General features: G+C 39.0%; 1 protein-coding gene across 2 annotated transcripts; it reads left to right on the forward strand.

The window, feature by feature from the left end:
• The first annotated feature begins 686 nt into the window (after window positions 1-686).
• Window positions 687-20,295, forward strand: ap2b1 (adaptor related protein complex 2 subunit beta 1). Of its 2 annotated transcripts, XM_056397202.1 has the most exons (22): window positions 687-828; window positions 3,282-3,336; window positions 3,566-3,671; window positions 3,931-4,066; window positions 4,416-4,661; window positions 4,796-4,986; window positions 5,072-5,293; window positions 5,765-5,885; window positions 6,319-6,414; window positions 6,910-7,025; window positions 7,283-7,448; window positions 7,803-7,901; window positions 8,182-8,441; window positions 9,984-10,176; window positions 11,471-11,512; window positions 11,906-12,058; window positions 13,165-13,310; window positions 13,533-13,662; window positions 14,360-14,444; window positions 15,203-15,289; window positions 16,574-16,728; window positions 17,845-20,295. In XM_056397202.1, exons 2-22 carry the CDS (start codon window positions 3,300-3,302, stop codon window positions 17,917-17,919), a joined length of 2,862 nt encoding a protein of 953 aa, XP_056253177.1. In that variant the 5' UTR covers window positions 687-828; window positions 3,282-3,299; the 3' UTR covers window positions 17,920-20,295. The 2 variants fall into 2 exon arrangements, with proteins under 2 accessions (XP_056253177.1, XP_056253178.1); XM_056397203.1 differs by lacking the exon at window positions 11,471-11,512.
• Window positions 20,296-21,645: the final 1,350 nt, after the last annotated feature.

The following is a 21,645-nucleotide window of genomic DNA, read 5'->3' on the forward strand; positions in this document are numbered from 1 at the left end:
GATCAGTTTATATATGATGCATTAAATTACCCAACACTACACAAGTAGTCAATATTATCTCCATCACGACCTACTACAACATTTACAAGTTGTGTACATGTTAATAAGTCAATAATAATAGTCTAATGATATAATACAGTCACTTCAGGATATAATATTATCACACTCCAAAGCAGCGATTCTGTACAATGAGTACTTTTAGTTTGAAGACTTGAAATGAGTACTGCTGATAATACTCGCGTGCCTGGTTTCCACGCTGACAGTCAGGACATCATTGAGATCCCAACCGAACCTTTCCTCACGTGCTACATTCATAACTATGGGAAATTGCAGTACCATGACCAGTCACGCCCGAGATCCATTGAATAGCCTATACATTTAAATCTCAATTAAGATATAATACTTCCACTAAATAATATAACGTGTGGATCTAAACGACAGTGGAACAGAATGATCTGTCCACAGCAACTGTCTGCCGTAGGTTATGGGTGGTGTCAATGCCCCTGTTTACCTTGCTGTGTGTGGTTTGTCCGGTTCTTTGCGTACACATACATTTAGTTCCTGTCCACTATTCGCAGATCCAAACCATATAAAATCTAACAATAGCCACCCATAAAGCATTGGATCAATCGAATTTGTCTGTGGCACAACCCGGCCAATACTTCCTTGGAGGCTCAATCTCAAGAGAGAAGCTTTCCAGTTTCCGGCGACAGTGAACGTACCATCACAATCCAGATTCTCCATCTTTCTCCAACCAAGCAAAGGGACCAACCTGCGTCTTACATCCACTGTAACTTAATATTTTCCCGCTGACATACACTCAACCAGGTATATGAAATGTTTTACAATTCACATTTATTGTAACGTCATTGGCATTTGTGTGTGATTTCGTGTCGATCATTTTGCTGGGCAGGTCATCACCTACATTAACGTTAACATAGTTCCTGTCAGCAGCAATGGAAACTGGGCCGCTGGTTACTTCTGTTTTAATGTCCGATTTAATACTGTAACGTTACAAGTCACACCTGATTAGAAAAGCCTGCTGATGCTCGTTATCCCACAGTCGATATTGTCTGAAGTTTGTCGTTATTAGCCAGCTAGCATCGCTAGTCTTGGGCTAGCGTTAGCGGCAATCATTTAACTGATGCATTTAGCATGCAGTAAGCTAACGTTAGCAAAGTTAAATTGCTGTGGTAATAGTTCATTGTAGCTAACTTGATGCTGGAGAAATCAAACGTTGTCATGGTCAGAAACACTTTGTCGTAATTGCCACGTCTAATCAGGCTTATCGATTGTTTAACGAGGAAATTGATGATATATATAACTAACATATAACAGCCACGGTTAATTGTTAACGTTAAAGCCATAACCAGGTTATTAGCTACGTAACGCAAGCTTGCTAACATTTGTAATGAAGTAAACCCTATAAGATAAAGCCAAATATTGAAGCAGACAAAGTCTTACCGTAAGATGTCGTTTGTATATTTAATATATTTGTGTAGCATCTTACAAACGGTACAAAAACATCAGTACCCTGTTGGATTTATAAAAATAAAAATATCACCAAATTGTTCATAAAGTTTGTTCACAGTCCGCCGTTGACATTTATTTTAATTTTTATGTTGATATAATAGCCTCCACTCTTAAGAGAAGGCATTTAACCATATTGTGGAACCTAGCTGGCTGTTAGGGATTAATTCCTCCCATTCAGCCACAAAAGCATTAGTGAGGTTGGGAACTGATTTTGGGCGATAAGGTCTGGTTCTCTGTCAGTGTTCCAGTTCATTCCAAAGATATAAGATGGGGTTGAGGCCAGAGCTCTGTCTCTGTTAAGTTCTTCCACACCAAAGTGGGAAAACTATTTCTTTATTGACCTTGGTCACAAGGGACATTGTCATATTTGTGTGCTTCCAATTTTGAGGTTGGAACATTGTGTGTATGTATGATAGTAGGCCAAGGGACTGTTGTAAAGTCTGACAGTCCTGCCAGGTTTCAAACCTGCTACTTGTGTCAGGCATAATTATTAGTCTCTGCTGGTTATCCTAACATTGCAATGATAGAGACTTGTAAAGGAGTTACTTCCAGTAACCATGATATATTTTTGTCTAAGTTAACTTTGGACCATTATCTAATCACAACAATATGACTTAGTTGCTGTTAATACCAATTTCCGAGCATATATCATCCACAACGTAACATAACAAACGTTATGGTAATAACACAGCTATATTACTGCGTATCTAATTGCAGGGCTTTACTTCGAGTTAAGATAAAATGCATTTATCTTTAAGTTGACATGACTGGTTAAGTGTCACAAAATTTACCTGTTATCCATGCCCTACTGTGAATGAAGTTCTTTTCCAGCACCTAAGCTGCGCCCACCCCTTCAGCCACATACAGGCAGTCATAGTACTGGGCACACCCACTCACCCTGTGATCAGAGCCAGTGGCTACGGCAACAGTCAAGAGCTTCTCCCTGCTGCACTCTTTTCTACAATATTATTAAGAATTGCCATTATTGGAACTACTCACCAAACTTCATAGTTGGCACTGCATTTCGTTGGGTAGGGTTCTCATGGCGACTTCCAAATCTGGAATGATCCAAGCTGATTCGTCAAATCATATCATATTTTTGCCACCCAAATGTCAAATGGTGATGTGCATTTGGCATTGTGCGTGGAGATCTTAGGCTTGTGTGCTTTTACTCCACCATGGAAACCCACATCGTGAAGCTGTCGTTGAACAGCACTGACATTGCTCCCTGATGCAGTTTGGGACTTGCTAGTGAGTGTTGCAACCAAAGATTAGAAATGATTTGTAGTGCACGTCAGGACTTGGCGGTCCAATTTTGTGAGCTAGTATGGCCTACCGGTTCACAAGAAGAACTGTTGTAGCTCCGACATGTTTCCAATTGACAATAATGGCACTTACAGCTGACTGGAACAAACCTAAGGGCAGAAATTTGATAAACTGACATATGGGAAAGATGGTCTCCTCTGACTGCGCCACATTAAAAAGTGGCTCAAAAGTGGTAAGATAAATTTGGAGGCAACACAGATAAACTAAATGGCTCAGCTTCATGGAGCTAATGTGGGATGTGATCATCGCTATGCCTCATAGTCACACACCATCTCAGGGAGGAAGGAACAGTAAAAACATCTGGATATTGAATTAAGAAATAAACTATCATTCTTTGCAAAAAGGGAAATTGGGAAGGGCTAAAGGGAATCATTAATACAAATTTTGCTAATAGGATAAATTTGTGTATTTCTTCTGTACAGATTTAAAGGACCACAATCATGACGGACTCAAAATATTTCACAACAAACAAAAAGGGTGAGTAAGGACGGCAGTGGTGCTGAAAAATCTGACTAGCTCTTTAGACCATTGTTATTTGTAAATTTCAGTCTGTCCAGTGAATAACTAATTTAACCCATAAAAATTCAGTTTTCTTTAATTTCCACTTCCGGTAGCTTTAAGGTTAGAGGAACCATCTTATTTGCCACTATCTGACAGTGTGCTCAAACTGTGCTGCAGCCAACACTCTTTGTGATTCCTCTGTCAGGGGAGATCTTTGAACTGAAGGCAGAGCTGAACAATGAGAAGAAGGAGAAGCGAAAAGAGGCAGTGAAGAAGGTCATTGCAGCCATGACTGTTGGCAAGGATGTAAGGTACAGTATAAAATTTGATCTCTGACATAAACCAGAAACTTCTATGAATAAGTTCTATAAATTACTATTTTCTAAGTTTACAAAAATGAGGACCCCCATCAGAAGGATGAGCTGTCTACTATCAAACAGTACTTCTGAGGATATATATATTGGCCTTTTGGGTGAATTGTTTATCACATTGCTCTTGATGTTAACATAAGAACAGCCTTGAAACCGTGTACTGTAAGCTTTGAGTAATTCATTTTGCTTTTTCTGTCAGTTCTTTGTTCCCAGATGTGGTGAACTGCATGCAGACCGACAACCTGGAGCTGAAGAAGTTGGTTTACCTTTACTTAATGAACTACGCCAAGAGCCAGCCTGATATGGCCATCATGGCCGTCAACAGTTTTGTCAAGGCAAGGCCCTTTCAACTGTTAATACTGACAGGATTTTCTAACGTTTGACTAGATCTACAATAAGGCAGATAAATCCAGCAAATAAATGCTGTTTTTTTCCCATCCATGCTCAAATGAGAAAAAAATACATTTTCAAATGTAGCTGCTGGCATTGTGTACACTGTCAGTCCCCCAGGCCAAGAAAAGTTAAGATTGTCATACATTTTGAGATGTATTTTCCAGATAAGTAAAGTAATGAGTTTCACAATGCCTTGGAATTGCTCTGACTTAGTTATGGAAAGATATTGGATTGCCCAATGAAATCTTATCAGTTTCAAGCCAAAACTGCCTTGCTTGCAATGCTCTCCAGGACTGTGAGGACCCCAACCCTCTCATCCGAGCTCTGGCTGTCCGCACCATGGGCTGCATCAGGGTGGACAAGATCACTGAGTACCTGTGTGAGCCACTGAGGAAGTGCCTGAAGGATGAGGACCCGTATGTGAGGAAGACGGCAGCTGTTTGTGTGGCTAAACTTCATGACATCAATGCCCAGATGGTGGAGGACCAGGGCTTCCTGGATTCTCTGAGAGATCTCATTGCTGACTCAAATCCAATGGTAGGTGTCAGGCTGATGATGGGAAGTGTTTTTTCACTGCAGGTTTCATTTTCTTAGATTTTCATAAAATTTTGGCATGTATATGTGTTCTCATAGCTACAGAACTCTCATCACAGACCATCTCTGTCTTTCAGGTTGTAGCCAATGCAGTTGCCGCCCTGTCAGAGATCAGCGAGTCTCATCCCAACAGCAACCTGCTGGACCTCAATCCTCAGAACATCAATAAGCTGCTGACGGCCCTCAACGAGTGCACAGAGTGGGGACAGATCTTCATTCTGGACTGCCTCTCCAACTATAACCCCAAGGATGAGCGTGAGGCCCAAAGGTAGTCAACAAAATAAAATGCTTTTAAATATAACTAGTTAAATTTCCTTTACTGACTATCACCTTTTCCTGTTTCCTTTTCAAAGCATCTGTGAGCGTGTCACTCCCAGGCTGTCTCATGCCAACTCAGCAGTGGTGCTGTCAGCTGTCAAGGTGCTGATGAAGTTCTTAGAGCTGCTGCCCAAGGACTCTGACTACTACAACACCTTGCTGAAGAAGCTATCCCCACCACTGGTCACCTTGCTCTCCGGAGAGCCTGAGGTCCAGTATGTGGCTCTGAGGAACATCAACCTGATTGTCCAAAAAAGGTGTGTGATCACAAACACCAGAAATTGGGTTGTATTTTTTACCTTTAGTGGACTTCATTTGCTGTTACCCATGATATATCATATTGGCCTGAATGTAAGGTGACCCCCTCTTTGGCAGAAACTTTTTTTGAATTAAGATTTAAAATAAATTTGAACTAAATAATGTAGTCAATATACTGTTTTAACATATTTTTTGGGCTCATCACCTTCCAACATGATATTCTTTAAGTATAAATCAACTTAGTAGACACTCATCACATGTACAGGTAGAAATTTGCTAGACTAGCGGCATGAGGGCAACAAACAATCCAAAATGCCACAGTCTTACAGTAAGATGTCATTTTGACAATGGAAAGCCATAGTCATATATTCAGGTCAATAAGATAATTATGTCTTCTGGAGTACAAACATACCCAAATTCCTCAGTGCTATTGGATCACAGTCTTGTGTGTAATGTGTTAATGTTTGCAGGCCTGAGATCCTGAAGCAGGAGATCAAGGTGTTCTTTGTCAAGTACAATGACCCTATCTATGTGAAACTGGAGAAACTGGACATCATGATCCGCTTGGCCTCTCAGGCCAACATTGCCCAGGTAACACAACTATGTGGTAATTTTGTATAGACAATAATTTTGCTGTAAAGGGTTTTGTTGTCTTTACCAATTATGTTTTAAAGTAATATATATTCTATCTGGGTAGAGGGCATATTTAGCATGTGTACATGATTGCAGGGAGAGACATTTATTGAATTTCAGAATGGTATTGGGCCGGTCAGGTCTAAAAAGAACCAATATGGTATTTCAGCATAGTACCTTGTGTGTATATACCACTAGGTACAGTATACTGCCGCATAGAATTGAACCAGATTAAAAGATTAACTTTTTATTGTTTGAATCATGTTGTCTAATGTAAAGAGAAGGTAAGCTGTCACAAAATTGATATCGATATATACTGTATATATACTGTATGTTTGTGTTGTTGTTAATACGCACAGTATATTTCATTGCCGTTATCTGTCACTTTCAGGTGCTGGCTGAACTGAAGGAATACGCCACAGAAGTGGATGTTGACTTTGTGCGCAAGGCTGTGCGAGCCATCGGACGTTGTGCCATCAAAGTGGAGGTAAGGAATGCCACCATCACTGATCTCTTTGCTAAAGATGTCTGATGTGCACCCCCGAGCACAAGAATCTTAATTCATGTCAGTCTCGTCACCAAAGTATTATGTTAGTAGAAATATCATAATATCAAATATCATTCAAATACATCTGCCCTGTGTGTACCTTTTTGCTGCAGTGCAACAGGAATTCTAAATCTGTTTTTCACTGAAAGCTTCAAGTTTTAAATCCACATTAAATCTTCTCTAGTATCAACAATATATATTAATCAATTTCGTATTGTATCGATTGATGTTGTTTATGTCTTTGGTTCCTCATTGAAATTTCAATCTCCAATCTTACTCCATTTATGTGTTAAATAAATTCCTCTCATGAAGCATCACCCTTTGCCAGTGTAAACAAATTGAAATGATAAGTTATATTGTATTATTACTGTCATATTATAATGAGCTTGTAATGGTGACATGGTGACATGGTGCCTCTGTCCTCCTCATCTCCAGCAATCAGCTGAGCGCTGTGTTAGCACCCTGCTGGACCTGATCCAGACCAAGGTCAACTACGTGGTTCAGGAGGCTATTGTGGTTATCAGGGACATCTTCCGCAAGTACCCCAACAAGTATGTTTCCCACTGAACGCCTGAGAACTAATCAACTAATACCAACTAACTAACCAGTCGATTACATATACTTGTTAGCTGACATAGTCCATCCAGGACTGCAGCTTGCACATGTCCAGCCATTTTATGCTGGATAATTAGTCAATCTTTCAATCTAATGCACATTTTTTAGCTTTAGCTTTTATTTTACATCATACATTAAAGTTAAGGTGCTTGTAAAATTTCTCTCTGACCAATGAGATACTGGTGCTCTCCAGGTATGAAAGCATCATTGCCACATTGTGTGAGAATCTTGACTCTCTGGATGAGCCCGATGCTCGTGCCGCCATGATCTGGATTGTCGGCGAGTACGCAGAGAGGATCGACAACGCTGATGAGTTGCTCGAGAGCTTCCTCGAGGGTTTCCATGATGAGAGCACTCAGGTGAGTTCACTGTCAAAGCAAGAAAGGATTTTACTAGAAATAAAGTGAGGTGTACAGAAGGTACAGAAAGTATGGTAGGTCAAAGTTAAACGAATGTGATTCTTTTTTTTTTTTTTTCAACCCTGCCCTGTTAAACAGCTCGAGGTACCTGTGATTTAATACATGTATGTCCTTGTGTAGCACACAGTAGAGCATGTACAGTGGTTTTCCTGTATGCATTAACAAAATATAATCTTGTTTGGGTATTTCCATACTTGCTTCCATCTCCCACAGTGAGGACAAGGGGGTGGCAGTTTGTGAGGCATTGTACACTGAAAATAAGCATAATACAACGCTGTATGTTTTCATTTACAGGTCCAGCTCACTCTGCTGACTGCCATTGTCAAGCTGTTCCTTAAGAAGCCATCAGAGACTCAGGAGTTGGTGCAGCAGGTCCTCAGTCTGGCCACTCAGGTTAGTTATTGTGAAGAGGTGCATGTTAACATCTGTTTGATGATCTGTTTATTCACTGCTGGATAATGTTGCATGTTTTAGAGGCACCTGCTTAGAAACATACTGTAGCTTTCTCTAACATCAATATATCTTCCATTTTTTTGTTTAATCAAGTTAAATCCTCTTAGCTACCACCATTGCAACCGCTAGTCCAACTGTGGCCCTCAAGATGTAATTCCTTCCCTGTAACAAAGCAATCAATATTACAGCATGTGCGCTGACCTCTCTGCCTCTTCTGCAGGATTCTGACAACCCTGACCTGCGTGACAGGGGCTACATTTATTGGCGTCTTTTGTCCACCGACCCTGTGACTGCCAAGGAGGTGGTGTTGTCAGAAAAGCCCCTGATCTCAGAGGAGACAGACCTGATTGAGCCCACTCTGCTGGATGAGCTCATCTGCCACATTGGCTCTCTGGCCTCTGTCTATCACAAACCCCCCAGCGCCTTTGTGGAGGGCAGCCATGGAATCCACAGGAAACACCTTCCTGTCCAGCACAGCAGGTCAGACACACAAACACTATGCACATTATGACTGACCCACATTTCAACTTTTCACTTGGCAGTTGTGCGCCTTTTGATTACACTCACATGATCTGACTACCTTTGGCCTAATTGCTATGTGGCCTCTTTGTACTCTCTGTGAAATGTGCAGCATGCACTTGGTTAAATCAGTTTTGCACTTGGTTAAATCAGTTTACATAAATTGTGATAGATGATTTAATACATATCACCCACTCTTTGTGAGCTGTGTGTCTAAGTTAAAGGTGATGTTGAAATCAGTAGTAGTTACAACATTAATATATATAAAATTAAAAAATTTTCTTCACTAACAATTTAAAGCCATTTTTGCCATGTCACCAGTTTTCTCATCTGTGTGAACACCGTCATGCAGATCGGCTCTTAAGCAATGTTGTATGGTTTTTAAAGCAGTTGGCGTAAAACGTATCAACACTGAGTATAAATAAACTAACAATCATTCCAGTCCACATTTTATAGCACATTTCATGCTGGGCCAACTGCATTGGCCAACACCCTGAAGATATTGCGCCACGTCTCAGAGATATTTAACAGGGAAGAAATGTCTTTTGTGAAAGAGGATCCAGTGCTGCTTATGAACAGGAAATTGTGTATGGAAGGTTTCACTTGGTCACAGAATGTCCAGTTAAAATTAATTTGAATAACAGCACAGAAATGTAACATACAGTGATAAATGATAAAAATAACCGGCAGACTGGTTTTGCAAAATTATGTTTATGTTTATGTTAAGCATTGGTTTGAATATGACTTTAAAATCATCATGAAATGGACAATGTCTTCACAAAACATTATTCATTGTTTATTGTTTCAGATATGTGTTCCCCATTTCTGACATGGAATTTTCTTCGAGTAATGTATGATTTAAACAAGCTTCGAACTTTAGCAGACAGACCAACCCATTTCTCAAGACGGCTAAGTAAAAGATCATGGTCAGTTGTGTCGAGGGCAGCGCTAAGGTAAACCAAGGACAGATGTGTTTCCACAATCAGCATTTAATCTGAGATCTGAGAACTGTCTCTGTGCCATGGTTTGCTCTGAAGCCAGATTGAAACTTTTCATCAATCTGTGACAGACTGGTCTGCACTGGACCCATGGAGGGGCTCATTGTGATCACGTGATGGACAGGTGGACGTAGGAGTGCGAGGATGGTAAATGCTGTATTCTAGGTTGGTAGAAAGCACCCGCACGCCAGCTCAAATGGACACTATCAGCAGCAAAAAATGTTCATGTTGCCAGAAGGGTTTAAATTTGTTAAAATGCACTGTTGGTGTCACATACAAAGGAGAGCCAGGTGTTGAGGTTACTGAAACGCCCTATTACATACTTAAAACCTTGGTATGGGACTGTTTGAGGATGTTAAAAAGATTGACAGAGTCGTTTTAACAGCTCGGACGGCTGCTTTGAAATGCTACCCTCGGTTAGCTCAGTTAACTGCTGTGTTAAAAACAAGCTGGTCTGAGCAGTTAAATGCCCCTTCTGACTGGTCTGTTGTTTTTCCCGTGCCAGCATTGATACAGGTGAGAGCCCAGTGAGCGGTGGGCCAGCAGCTGCCATGGACCAGCCACATGTGATCCCCAGCCAGGGTGACCTGCTGGGTGACCTGCTTAACCTGGACCTGGGCCCTCCAGTCAATGTGCCCCAGGTCTCTTCCATGCAAATGGGTGCAGTGGATCTTCTGGGAGGAGGCTTGGACAGCTTGGTGAGCTCTCTCTCTCTCTCTCTCTCTCTCTCTCTCTCTCTCTCTCTCTCTCTCTCTCTCTCTCTCTCTCTCTCTCTCTCTCTCTCTCTCTCTCTCTCTCTCTCTCCAGTGGGACTGCTTATCTCGAACAAGGCTTGGCATGGCTTGTCCAAAGGGCAATAAGTTACAGGCGCTCACAACACAAAGTCTGTACTGCAATAACTACACAAAACACATCTATCCTCTGACATACACACAGTATTTCTCCATATAGGAGTATCTCCATTCAGTTTTTTTAAAAATTATTATTAAAAACTGCAAAAAAACAATTGATTTGGGGCCTAGTGCCGCAGACATGGCTGGGAGGTCAGAAAAGAACTGAGAGAAGAACACATTGTACATTTTAGTCTTTTCGTGGGATTTGTTGAAAATTAAAAAAAATATAGAATAACACCATTTAAATCTTTACAATGGATCAACTCATGCTTTGTCTCTTTATAAGTTGAACTCTTCTCAACATCATTTATCAGAGCTGATTAATGCTCTTAAAAGCTAATTGCCTTTCATGGTCATCACAAGCTGACAGGATCATCTAATAGTGTGGGAACACACTACTGTAGTGTGATTCTGAGGAGAGAGTTTTGCAGTTTAGCTGTTTTTTTTTTTTTAATCTTTACATCAGCATTTTGGCAATAGTTCCTCATTTATCCAGTAGAAAGCGATATATGCTGAAATATTGGCTTGGATTCACTCTGCTCCTTCCTCTGATTCTTACTGCTGAACATAAAAACAGCCCATTGACTCTTTGAGCAGGAAGAGAAAGATTGCTCAAGACATTTTATCTTTCAACAGTAAATTTCTTTCTCTTTGTAAATTAAATTTTGTTTCTTGGAGTGTTAAGGTTCATGCTTGTATTTAAAATAGCTAAATAATCTCTTTTGTAGTTTTGCTGTATTTTATATTCTGTGTAACATAACACAGAAATTACTCTGGCCATGAAAACTTTGTTAAATTAATGTTAATAAACTTAAGTATTTTTCCATCCTTGTTGAATTTTCACTCTGTTAATCGTCATTTTTTCCACTTCTCTAAGATCCTGGAATATCTGGACCTCTTGATAATCTTGTTGCAGTTTTTAAAGCCTTATTTTAATGTCTAAAATACCCTGTGGAGATACAATTTTCCCAGAAAGTGAGAGCTCCTTCTTGATGGGTTGCGGTTGCTAAGAAAGTCTCTGTCTCTGTCTTTGTTTGTGTGTTTGGTCTGTCTGTGATGTTTGGATGCTGTCTTTGGGGTCCTCTCTTCTCTCCTGTAGCTGGGGGGAGACCTGGGCGGAGGTGTTGGGGGAAGTCCAGCAGTAAGTCAAGCCCTTCTGTTTGACAGCCTGCCTGTCTGCATGCTGCATGCTTCCTGAATTTAACCCACCACACTCTCAAACCAACTTCTTCAAGTTTTCATGAAGTTTTTAAACCTGGCTTTGCTGTTTAACACTCACATCATTTAATTGATCTTGTTGACGTTTTCTCTTTCATAAGGTTTTTTTGGCTAATCACGTAAACCTGATATGATTGAAACTTTCATTTTTTCTCATAATCACTGATGAGTTTTACTAATTATTTCTACCTCTGGCATGATATTAGATTTCCAGTGTGATTTTTAGTTACCAGTGATGCTTACTAAAATTATGATTTCTTAAATTCTGTGTTTTGTGTGTGTGTGTGTGTGTGTGTTTTTCTCGTGATTGCTTTAGGTGGGACAGAACTTCATCCCCTCATCTGTCCCCAGTACTTTCGCTCCATCACCTACACCAGCACCTCCAGCTGTCAGCAGTGGCCTCAACGACTTGTTTGAGCTTTCCACAGGCATGGCCATCACCACTGGAGGCTACATAGCCACAAAAGCAGTAAGTTCACACAATGTCTCAGCAAGTAGGCCAGAATTCACTTGAATAGTGGGTAACATACATTCAGACAATAATAGATGCATCGCTCACAATAAAGGGAGTAGTTTAGTGAAAAATGAAGAAATAATGGTTGTTTCAGGTGGCTACTTTCTGTGTTTACTTATGGTCAGACTGAGAGACAAGTTTGAAATGATCATTGATGGTCATGATTATGAGAAATATGCAAGGTTGAAGTATATTGAAATTTTCCTTTAAACAGGCTCAGCAAGGTTTGGCTTTGAAATTGAAGAGAATTATGTCTTAATCGCAGCATACAAATTAGAAAGTGCGTCACACTACTTAGTGTTGTGATAACTTTTTCAGAGGGTGCATGGCTTTTTCACATACACGCTAGAGAGGTAAGAGAGTGACTCTTGCCTCTTTCCAGTGTGTTAGAAAGGATCAAGTACTTGTAAACTTACATGTTGTCCCAACTGGGCTGCTACAGTAAACCATTGAGGCAGTCAACTCAATCTCACTTTTAAGTTTCCTGGACTCTAGTACTGTTAGTCTTATTTATGCTTTTCAGAATTTCCAAATAATTTCAGACTCATTTTCAATCATCAATCATTTTTATCCATACTTGAAGAGAAGGTTCTTTTTTTAATGAAGTTCCCAGTACATCCCTCTGAGGTCTGTTTTTCTCTAGTAATAATTAAAAGGTTTTGTTGGTTGAGCACATAGTGAACATTGTGGATCAGACTGTATTCTGCTCATCAAAAGTCTGGCAATGCAAAAGACTAACTTGATGTTCTGACTGAAAATGGCCCTATGTTAAAAACACATCTGCTTTGATGTGGCTGTATTGCTTCACGTACCAGTGAGAGAATAAAATGCAATCCACAAGTCCAGTGTGTAATGGATCCAATGAGTTTAAAGATTCATCTAAAGCCAAAACACTGCACTGTGTTTTGTAATAATATGAGATCAGACTTAAAACTCAGGAAAGATTACAATGACAGTTATTTTATCCACCACTGAGACGTTACAAAATAATCCACAAATGACAGTGTTTTGTGTTGCGGCAATTTTAATTTTCTGTTTTTTGCCCTTTTAATATTAAACAGGTGTGGCTGCCTGCAGTGAAAGCCAAGGGACTGGAGATCTCCGGAACCTTCTCTCGTCGCCAGGGCCACATGTACATGGACATGACCTTCACCAACAAGGCCCTGCAACACATGACCGACTTCGCTATCCAGTTCAACAAGAATAGGTCAGTGAAATAACTCACAGGAAAAACTTAAGTTCAACTACAATATCACTACCGTAAAGCTGAATCAACATCTCTCTAAAACAGTGGGGCAGTTATATTGGCTGCTTTACTTTTAGCTTGGTGTACCTCATAAACTGGCAGCTGAGTGTATATACTATAGCTGAATACAGGTGCTGAAAGCCACCAATTTTGTTTGTCGGTTTGTTTGTTTCCTACATGTAGTTTTGGGGTGATCCCCACCAGTCCTCTGCCTGTTCACACTCCTCTGATGCCCAGCCAGAGTATTGAGATCTCTTTGCCTCTCAACACCATTGGGCCTGTCATGAAGATGGACCCACTCAATAATCTGCAGGTAACAGAAGAAGTCACTCACCAGCAACATACATTTGAACAATAGCACAACACACTGTCACTAAGCTGCTGTTGAGCATCTGTGGCTCATTATCACTTCTATTTATTGATGTATGTCCGGAAGCGTTTTACCCAGCCAGGTTACTATCAGGAGTCGAGACAGTTAGTTAGAGAAAGCTTTCTCACTGGCTGTTTAGCTTACTTAATCTGTGACTTGATTATAACATTATCTCCCATTTTTTGCTTCCATCTCTTCTTTTCTCCTTAACAAGCAGTAGATATAATTTTCTGGCAACACCAGTTTTGAACAAGAATTGCAAGCTGAGGGAAGCAGCTAGTCCGTCTTCCAACAACTCCAAAGCTTTTTTTTTTTTTTTTTTTTAACTCCACAAGCAAGTGCATTGTTACAGCAAATACATTGGCTTAGATCTTACTTTCCTACTAATCTGGTTATTTTATTTAGGAGAATGATGTTGAGTTTACCTTTTGTAGGTTATTTTGCAAAGCAGTTGGTGCAAATAGGACAGAAGGAGCTGATATGAAATTAAACAATTTCTGTTGTCAAATGACGTAATGATGATAATTTAAACAACATTAAAGCCACACAGAACAAGTATAACAAGTGTTTAAACATTGCTTGTTAGACCTGAGTTTTCTAATGTGAAACTCACATTCTTTTTTTGTCTGCTTGCACACAGGTGGCTGTGAAGAACAACATCGACGTCTTCTACTTCAGCGTACTCATCCCTCTCAATGTATTCTTTGTTGAGGATGGAAAAATGGGTATGATTGTTACTCACCACTTTATAAAACAACATCACATCTTTGTTCACACCATCACTATCACACCATGACATTAATGGTAAATGATGTCCACAACCAGGAATAAAATATTTGGAATATATAAATATGGAATATACAGTATATTTTCAATAAATGGAATATTTGAAATATTTGGAAAATGTTTATTCATATACAGTAGGGTCCAGACTACTGACTACTACTGAAAGTGGTCTCAGATGTTTGGACCCCATTAGTTCTCACACTGGACGTGAAATGCTTTATACAATAATATATAGAAAATAGATAGAAAACACCACTGTGACATTTCTGAAAATACAGAATACAATTCGTCAAAAACAGATTTGAGTTGTATCCATGGAAGATTTTTTTGTAAGGGTTTTTCCTGTAAGCAGCTGAAAACCTAATTGCTAAATTGAGTTACCACTGAATCTTTAATTTATGGCAATGAAATATTCCACCAAATTTAGACACCAAAATTGAAGAAGTGGAATTCAAGGTTGAACATCTAGGATTACGAAAACGAAACAGTCAAGCCTGAACAGAATGGATCTGGCATATTTTAAAACAAGAACTCTGTAAAAGGCCCTGAAATGTGCACTTGATGTCTACATACACAATATGATGAAAGACTGGCCATTATTTGCATTACTTCAACCAATAATATCTAGTGTTTTTCCCTGCAGAAATCAATTGTTGGTCTAATGTTGATGAGACTGTTTGTTTTTTTCCTTCTTCAGAGCGACAGGTTTTCCTTGCTACCTGGAAAGACATCCCAAATGAGAATGAGCTACAGTATCAGATAAAGGAGTGCCACCTAAATGCAGGTAGGCAAGTTTTTGAATTAAGTGCCCTCAGTTACGTAGCAGTTTTTATGCCCCTCCACCATGGTACAGTATATGCGACATTAAGTTGTCATGCTGGCGTCTGTGACTCTGTAGACACTTTTTTTTTTTTAAAACTAGGTAGAATTCTTGACAACAAAGCACATGTTCTTTTATCACTGACATCATGGCGGGACATTCTCTTGACGTAATGTCGAGTCCTTTCAAAACAGATTTGAAAATCTCGAGATTCTTTGGTTGTTTGTCTTCTATGTCAAAATGATTAATAATTGGTTAAAAATGTATATATTAATATAATAAATATACAAAAAATATGATGTATGGCTAAATGGATGCTTTCACTGCTCAATTAGGAGTGTTGATTTTCTGCCTTAAAGCAAATTACTTCGTTAAGATGATTTACAGCATTTTCTACTTTTTCATTGCTGCAGTGGCATCAAACCCTAACCCTTCTGATCTGTCTTTACTTGTTCTGTTCAGGAGATGTAACTATCTAATATAAATGCAGATGACTGGACCGCACATTTTCAGCTCTTCCTCAGGCAGTATAGGTGGTTATAAAATCAGAAAAATAATTCTCATGCAACCAATTGTCCTCTCTTGATCACTCAGCGGTCCACGGGCCCAATGTTGAAAATATGTGTACGCTCATTCCAGGACTGCACCAAGCACCATTTTAAAGACTTCAAAACTGTCTTTAGAAATCATGTCTGGACAGCTGCCGGCTACAACTCATCCAAAGACCTCACACTTCTCTCTTCTGTTTTCTTTCTCCACCCACATGCCTATCTTGGGATGCTTCAACATTTCCTCTTCTTTGTACCTGAAGGACAGCTTCACCTCTTTGCTTTTATAAGCTGCTAATAATTGTTCCACTATTACCTGGCAGCAAGATGACTAACAACCCTTGGTGGCTCTTCTTAGAGCCCAGTGTTGTAGTATACTTGGTCAGGTTTTCTGAAATCATAGTATCCCCAGTCACGATTCATTAAAATCTTCATAGAGCTAAGATACCCTTAATTACTTGAATACTTAGAATCTAATGTAATATAATATATAAAACTAATAATTACTTAAATTACTTAAATAACCTTTGCCAGTGGTAGAATTTGCATTAGCTCATGTATGTATTAGTTTTAGTACCCATAGTGATTGCAGCTTCCTGTGTGTTTGTTTTTCATGTTAGTCATGTGGCTCAGTAACTAGATGGTAGCACCAAGTGAGATGTGTTCACTGCCAGAAGTAACCTTGATTCTGGTCTTTCAGACACAGTATCAGGGAAGCTGCAGAATAACAACATCTACACCATTGCCAAGAGAAACGTAGAAGGCCAGGACATGCTGTACCAGTCCCTCAAGCTAACCAATGGCATCTGGATCTTGGCTGAGCTCCGCATTCAGCCCGGCAACCCCAACTACACGGTAGAGTATTAAATAATTTACAATCAGTGTTTACTATTTGGCCTTCAGCTATGCTTTATGATTGTTTAATGTCCAAAGATTTGCACATAATCTTTGGAAAATGACCATGGTGACATTTAGGTTTACTATACAACTCTAAAGCAGGTCATTTGGTTAGAAAGAGATAGAAAATAAAACAAAGAAAAATCTCAAGGTCTTAAAAGGTTTAGGAAAAATGTACAAAAGTCTAGACAATAGAATTGACTTCATGGTCATGTGTCATTGCTTTTTCTAACTTGTGTGATGTGTGATTTATAATTATAAGGAATCGTACCACACCATACCTCGGTGTCTGCATTTTATTCAAATTAGTCACTATATTAAATAATCTATGGCCATCAATATTGGATAATCATTGATAATGTGGTTTTAAAAAAAAAAAGTATAATGAACACCAGAACCTATTACATGTAGGGCTTCAACTAATGAAGTACTTTCATTATCAATTCTAGAGGCATTTAAATTAATTGTTTAGTCTATAAAATGTCAGGAAGTAGTGAAAAAAATGCCCATCCTAGTTTTCCAAGTTGACATCTTCAGATGTCTTATTTGGTCTGGCCAAAGATATTCAGTGTACAGGGATCTACAACAGAGAAAAGCAGCAAATCTTTACATTGAAGACAGTGGAACCAGAGAATAAGTAGCATTTTTCACTTATTGCTTGGAAAATGGCTGCTATGATTAATCTATTATCAAGAGTTCAAGAGTTATTTTCCTAACAATGGTGTATCCACCATGCATTACATAAACCTTCCATTAGCTGTCTGTCTCTAATAATTATTTGTCTACACTGATCAGTAGCAAATCATGCAGAACAATAACTAATATAAATAGTTTTACTAACGACCTAAAAATGCGTCCTCTCATGACTTCTTAAATGGTTTGTTCAAATTGTGTGGTTTAGCTCAAATAGTGTGACAGGCCTAATAACACATGTGTTGGCATTCCTAAAGTGTGCAGTATGAGCAATATAAAGAAAAACGCGATTAGGCTCTGAAAAGAGCATCTTTCAGACAGGCTGCGTATGAGTGAAGGTGTCTCCCGTTGTAACTCTGTGTTCTCCCTCTGCTTTTACAGCTGTCTCTCAAGTGTCGGGCACCTGAGGTCTCTCAGTATGTCTACCAGATGTACGACTCTGTGCTGAAGAACTGACCTGCTCTAACACTTACCCACTCTGCTTCATCCTGACAACAAACAGCAGTGTTTTATCATTTTCTGTCACCTGGAGCTTACTGCCAAAACAAGGGAATCCAAACAGTAAATTATTTTTAAATTTGGGATATTGGAATATTTTTCCTCTGAGGGTATCAACAAGGCAAATTTCACTGTTAAGTAGTTATGTCTAATGTACTGAGGTTAAACATGCTGTTGATGTTTCCTTTATTTTGGCAGTATTGAATTCTCTTATCCAACTCCCCATTTCGATTTTTACTTCCCAATGAAAATTTGTCTATCATTCCATCCTTAACTTAGTGTCTTAATGTTGTAAAGCTGTGACTGATGGTGAAACTGTCCTGAGTGGAAAAAAATCTCCCCAGTTTCCATTAAGCCATTGTTGTTGCTTTTTTGTACAGTGTGGCTTCTTTTGGTATTGATTTATTTTTGATACTGGCTTTGCTTCAGTTGTACCCACATAATAATACCAGTGTTGATTTCTTCCTCTCACCATTAATGTGCTAAGAGTCAAAAAAAGTAATGTGTTTGTCTGTTCTTCACCAGGTTAGACTCCTGGAAGTCATGGCTTACAGTTACTAATAGAGACTTGCTCAAATAACAAAAATACATCGCATTCAGCAGCATGTTTTACTGTTTTTCCTGTCATGATTTTAACACAGCTTCTTGTATGTAATGGGATTACTTACAGTTTTTGCAGCATTAGATAGAAACCTTACTTTTTCCACTATGAGTCTTAAACATTGTACAATAATTGAAAAGCTTTAAGTAAAATTCCAAAAAGTTGGAAAAAGAAAATGAAGACCAGAGATTACATAAGTAAGCGCACTAGTAACTCTAATGTAATTAGTAAACCCCAGCTTTTACTGCTGCGTCCCACCTGTGAATTATGTTACTCAATGTTTTTCATTCATCTGTTAACACATCTGATGTTTTTGACTCCTGCCGTTTGGGGTCTATCTGGCAGAGTGGAGGCATGTAGTTTTGGATGGCTGCAGTGCGGTGATGCTCTGCAGGTGGTAAAACATAGAAGCAGGACACACAGAAGGCTTTATTACAAAGATCTCTTTCCATCAGCACTCACCACATTCTGTATTGATTGGTACTCCACCTAGTCACACTTGTCTGTAAATTCAAAAAACAAACAAAACTTTAAGCCATGTGAAGCAACTTTATTGGAACTGCTCTGGTATAAAAGAGCTAATTTTTACATCATTTTAAAATCGTGTTAGAAAATACATTCAGTGTAGTGAGTGTGTCTGCCGGCTATGTAAATGGACGGAAGCAACAAATGTGAACTATCAGTCGAACAGGCAAGAAGCTTCAGCGTATAGTATATTTGTGGGTTTACATTCCTGGACAAAATTGTGAGTTTGCTATTATTATCTTATCTTTGCTTATTAGCTTGGAACCACTACACAACACAACCACAGCAGCTATTGATTATGTGTTCACACACCAGTGCCACTCCATTTTAAGAATGATATTTGCTAATTAATTTCAAATGTATTTTTATTTTAATAGCCCCGTTTACTGCAACCACATAGTTGTACACGGCTTTATACACCTATATTGTCATTCGTATTTATTGTGCATCTACCTCTGTGTTAACTGTTGCAGTAGCTTCAATTCTGTCATGTGCTTTAAATGTTTCACATTTCCTTTTGATGCCAGTGTTGTTCTTGTAATCTTCATGCCATTGTTGTCAAGCCAGTCTAAATCTGTGGCTAGTCAGCCAAACCAGTCTCACAGGACCAAGCATTCATGCAAATTAAATGCCAAGTTTATGTTTTAATACCCTTGTGTCAATATAACCTTCTAATGTTGGCGTTTTGTGTGCTATAGAACATTAGAGTGCATACACACAAAGACCCAGAGTTGCCCTAGTACAGTGTAGTCCAGTGATGGTGTAGTAAGTGTAGCTAATGAATTTAAAACTTTTCGGCATTGCCCTGAAAATGATATGAAGCCTTTTATCTATTCAACAGAAAAGGCTTTTTTCAGTTGTGTTGGTGACACTATTTTCATACACAGTAATATAAAAATAAATTTATGTGCCTGCATGAGCTCACTGTCCATTTGATCCTTTTTCATTTAGACTGTGGATTTGCATTTAAAAACTAATATTCTCCCAACTTCATGTCTGAATTGATCTTTTAAGCAGCAATGACTCTAGCACTCCCACATATAGAAGTTTATCCAAAACTGTTGCCAGCAATCTAGAATGTATGGAGAGAGCTACTATAGCATCTTAGGAAATGGAATATTTCGAGCGTCATTGCTGTAACCCTGTTGTAAATGATTTGTTATTGTCACAGTACCACACTTTATGTCAATAAATTGTGAAACTCATGATATCATTGTGCTTTCAGAGGTATTTACCACCACACAAGCACATCACCAGGGGCCTGTATCATAATTTAAGGTTAGTGGGGTTGGCCAGCTATCGTGATGTAGCTTAACTCAACTTCTGTCAACAAATGCATGTAGACCAAAACCAACATCTAATACATCTCATTTGTCTGTGCTATAGAGATCCACTGTTTGTCAAGAACTATCATGAACATCAATGAGCCACACTGTTGTACTTGGTGACATGTTCATTATCATGAAGACATGCACTTTGAGTCAGTGTCACATACTCCAGCCTACTGCAAAATACTAGATCACCAAATGTGTGTTTGAGTACCATTTACTCTTGTTACTTTTGCTGAAAACTAGTGCCCAGCTGTTTTAGGAAATTACTTTCTTTTTTAAAAATGTTTATGGCCCATTTTTAAATATTTCTAATCACAGTAGGGACAAATTGGCATGAGGCTGAGAAGCACAGACTGGGTAGGCAGGTATTAACGCACTGTTGGTTTTGGTCTTTTTATGGGATTTTTTGACTATAACAAATATATTGAATATTGCCAGCCTTATCCTTTCACAAAAACCTGGGGCCATGTAGTGTCCCTCCATAGAAGTGCTGATTTTCCTATGGTCTATGGGCAAATAACAAAGCTGTAACATATGGCATTCTGTGCAGTGTCCACACTGCACATAATGGGGACTTTGAGGCTACAGGGTACATGCACAATACACAGAGGGTAGAAGGTGGGGGTGGTCAATAGGCAATAGGGGGGCCCAGTCAGTAAAGCCAGCCTCGTGTGTAGCTAATGTAGTTATCATCCCTAAAGGGACGAATAACAACAAGCACAGGACCACATGATCACAGTTATTTTCTTTTTCTAGGTGAATATACTGTAATAATTGTACATGTATTGAAAGTAGTTCATTTGGCTTAATGGAAGCGAGGCTTAGTGTATCGGAAGCTTTCCTCTACTTCCCTGTAGTTCCTGAGCTGCCTCCTATCTGTAGTAGGAGATGCAACAACAGATAATACAGATCTACAGTTTAATGAATATGCTTCCCATGTTGTGAACCTAGAGAAGGACAACCACTTGATTCTACCATCAGGAGGAAAGTTGATAATTCATGAAATTATATTTACACTTATGTATGAATGAAGTTGACTGTCGTGAAAAAGGACAATGAGAAATCTCTGTGAAGAAACTCTTTTAGACTCAATGAGATGCTGATAAAGTCAAAGTATTCTCATTTTTGGAGGACCAAATCAATCATTGAAACCAAATGGTTGGCTCTGAAAGAAATTGTATTTACATTCATCTTTACAGATGAAGTACAGGGAGTTAATCATGTCTG

This window comes from Seriola aureovittata, chromosome 15, assembly GCF_021018895.1.
Source record: "Seriola aureovittata isolate HTS-2021-v1 ecotype China chromosome 15, ASM2101889v1, whole genome shotgun sequence".
NCBI lineage: Eukaryota > Metazoa > Chordata > Actinopteri > Carangiformes > Carangidae > Seriola > Seriola aureovittata.

What these genes read in the sequence shown, in the direction of transcription:
- ap2b1 (XM_056397202.1), top strand. Translation starts at nt 3,300, where the DNA reads ATGACGGACTCAAAATATTTCACAACAAACAAAAAGG. An exon ending in CTTCCTGTCCAGCACAGCAG is followed by an intron (nt 8,442 to 9,983) that starts GTCAGACACACA and finishes TTCCCGTGCCAG; the next exon opens with CATTGATACAGGTGAGAGCC. An exon ending in ATCCAGTTCAACAAGAATAG is followed by an intron (nt 13,311 to 13,532) that starts GTCAGTGAAATA and finishes TCCTACATGTAG; the next exon opens with TTTTGGGGTGATCCCCACCA.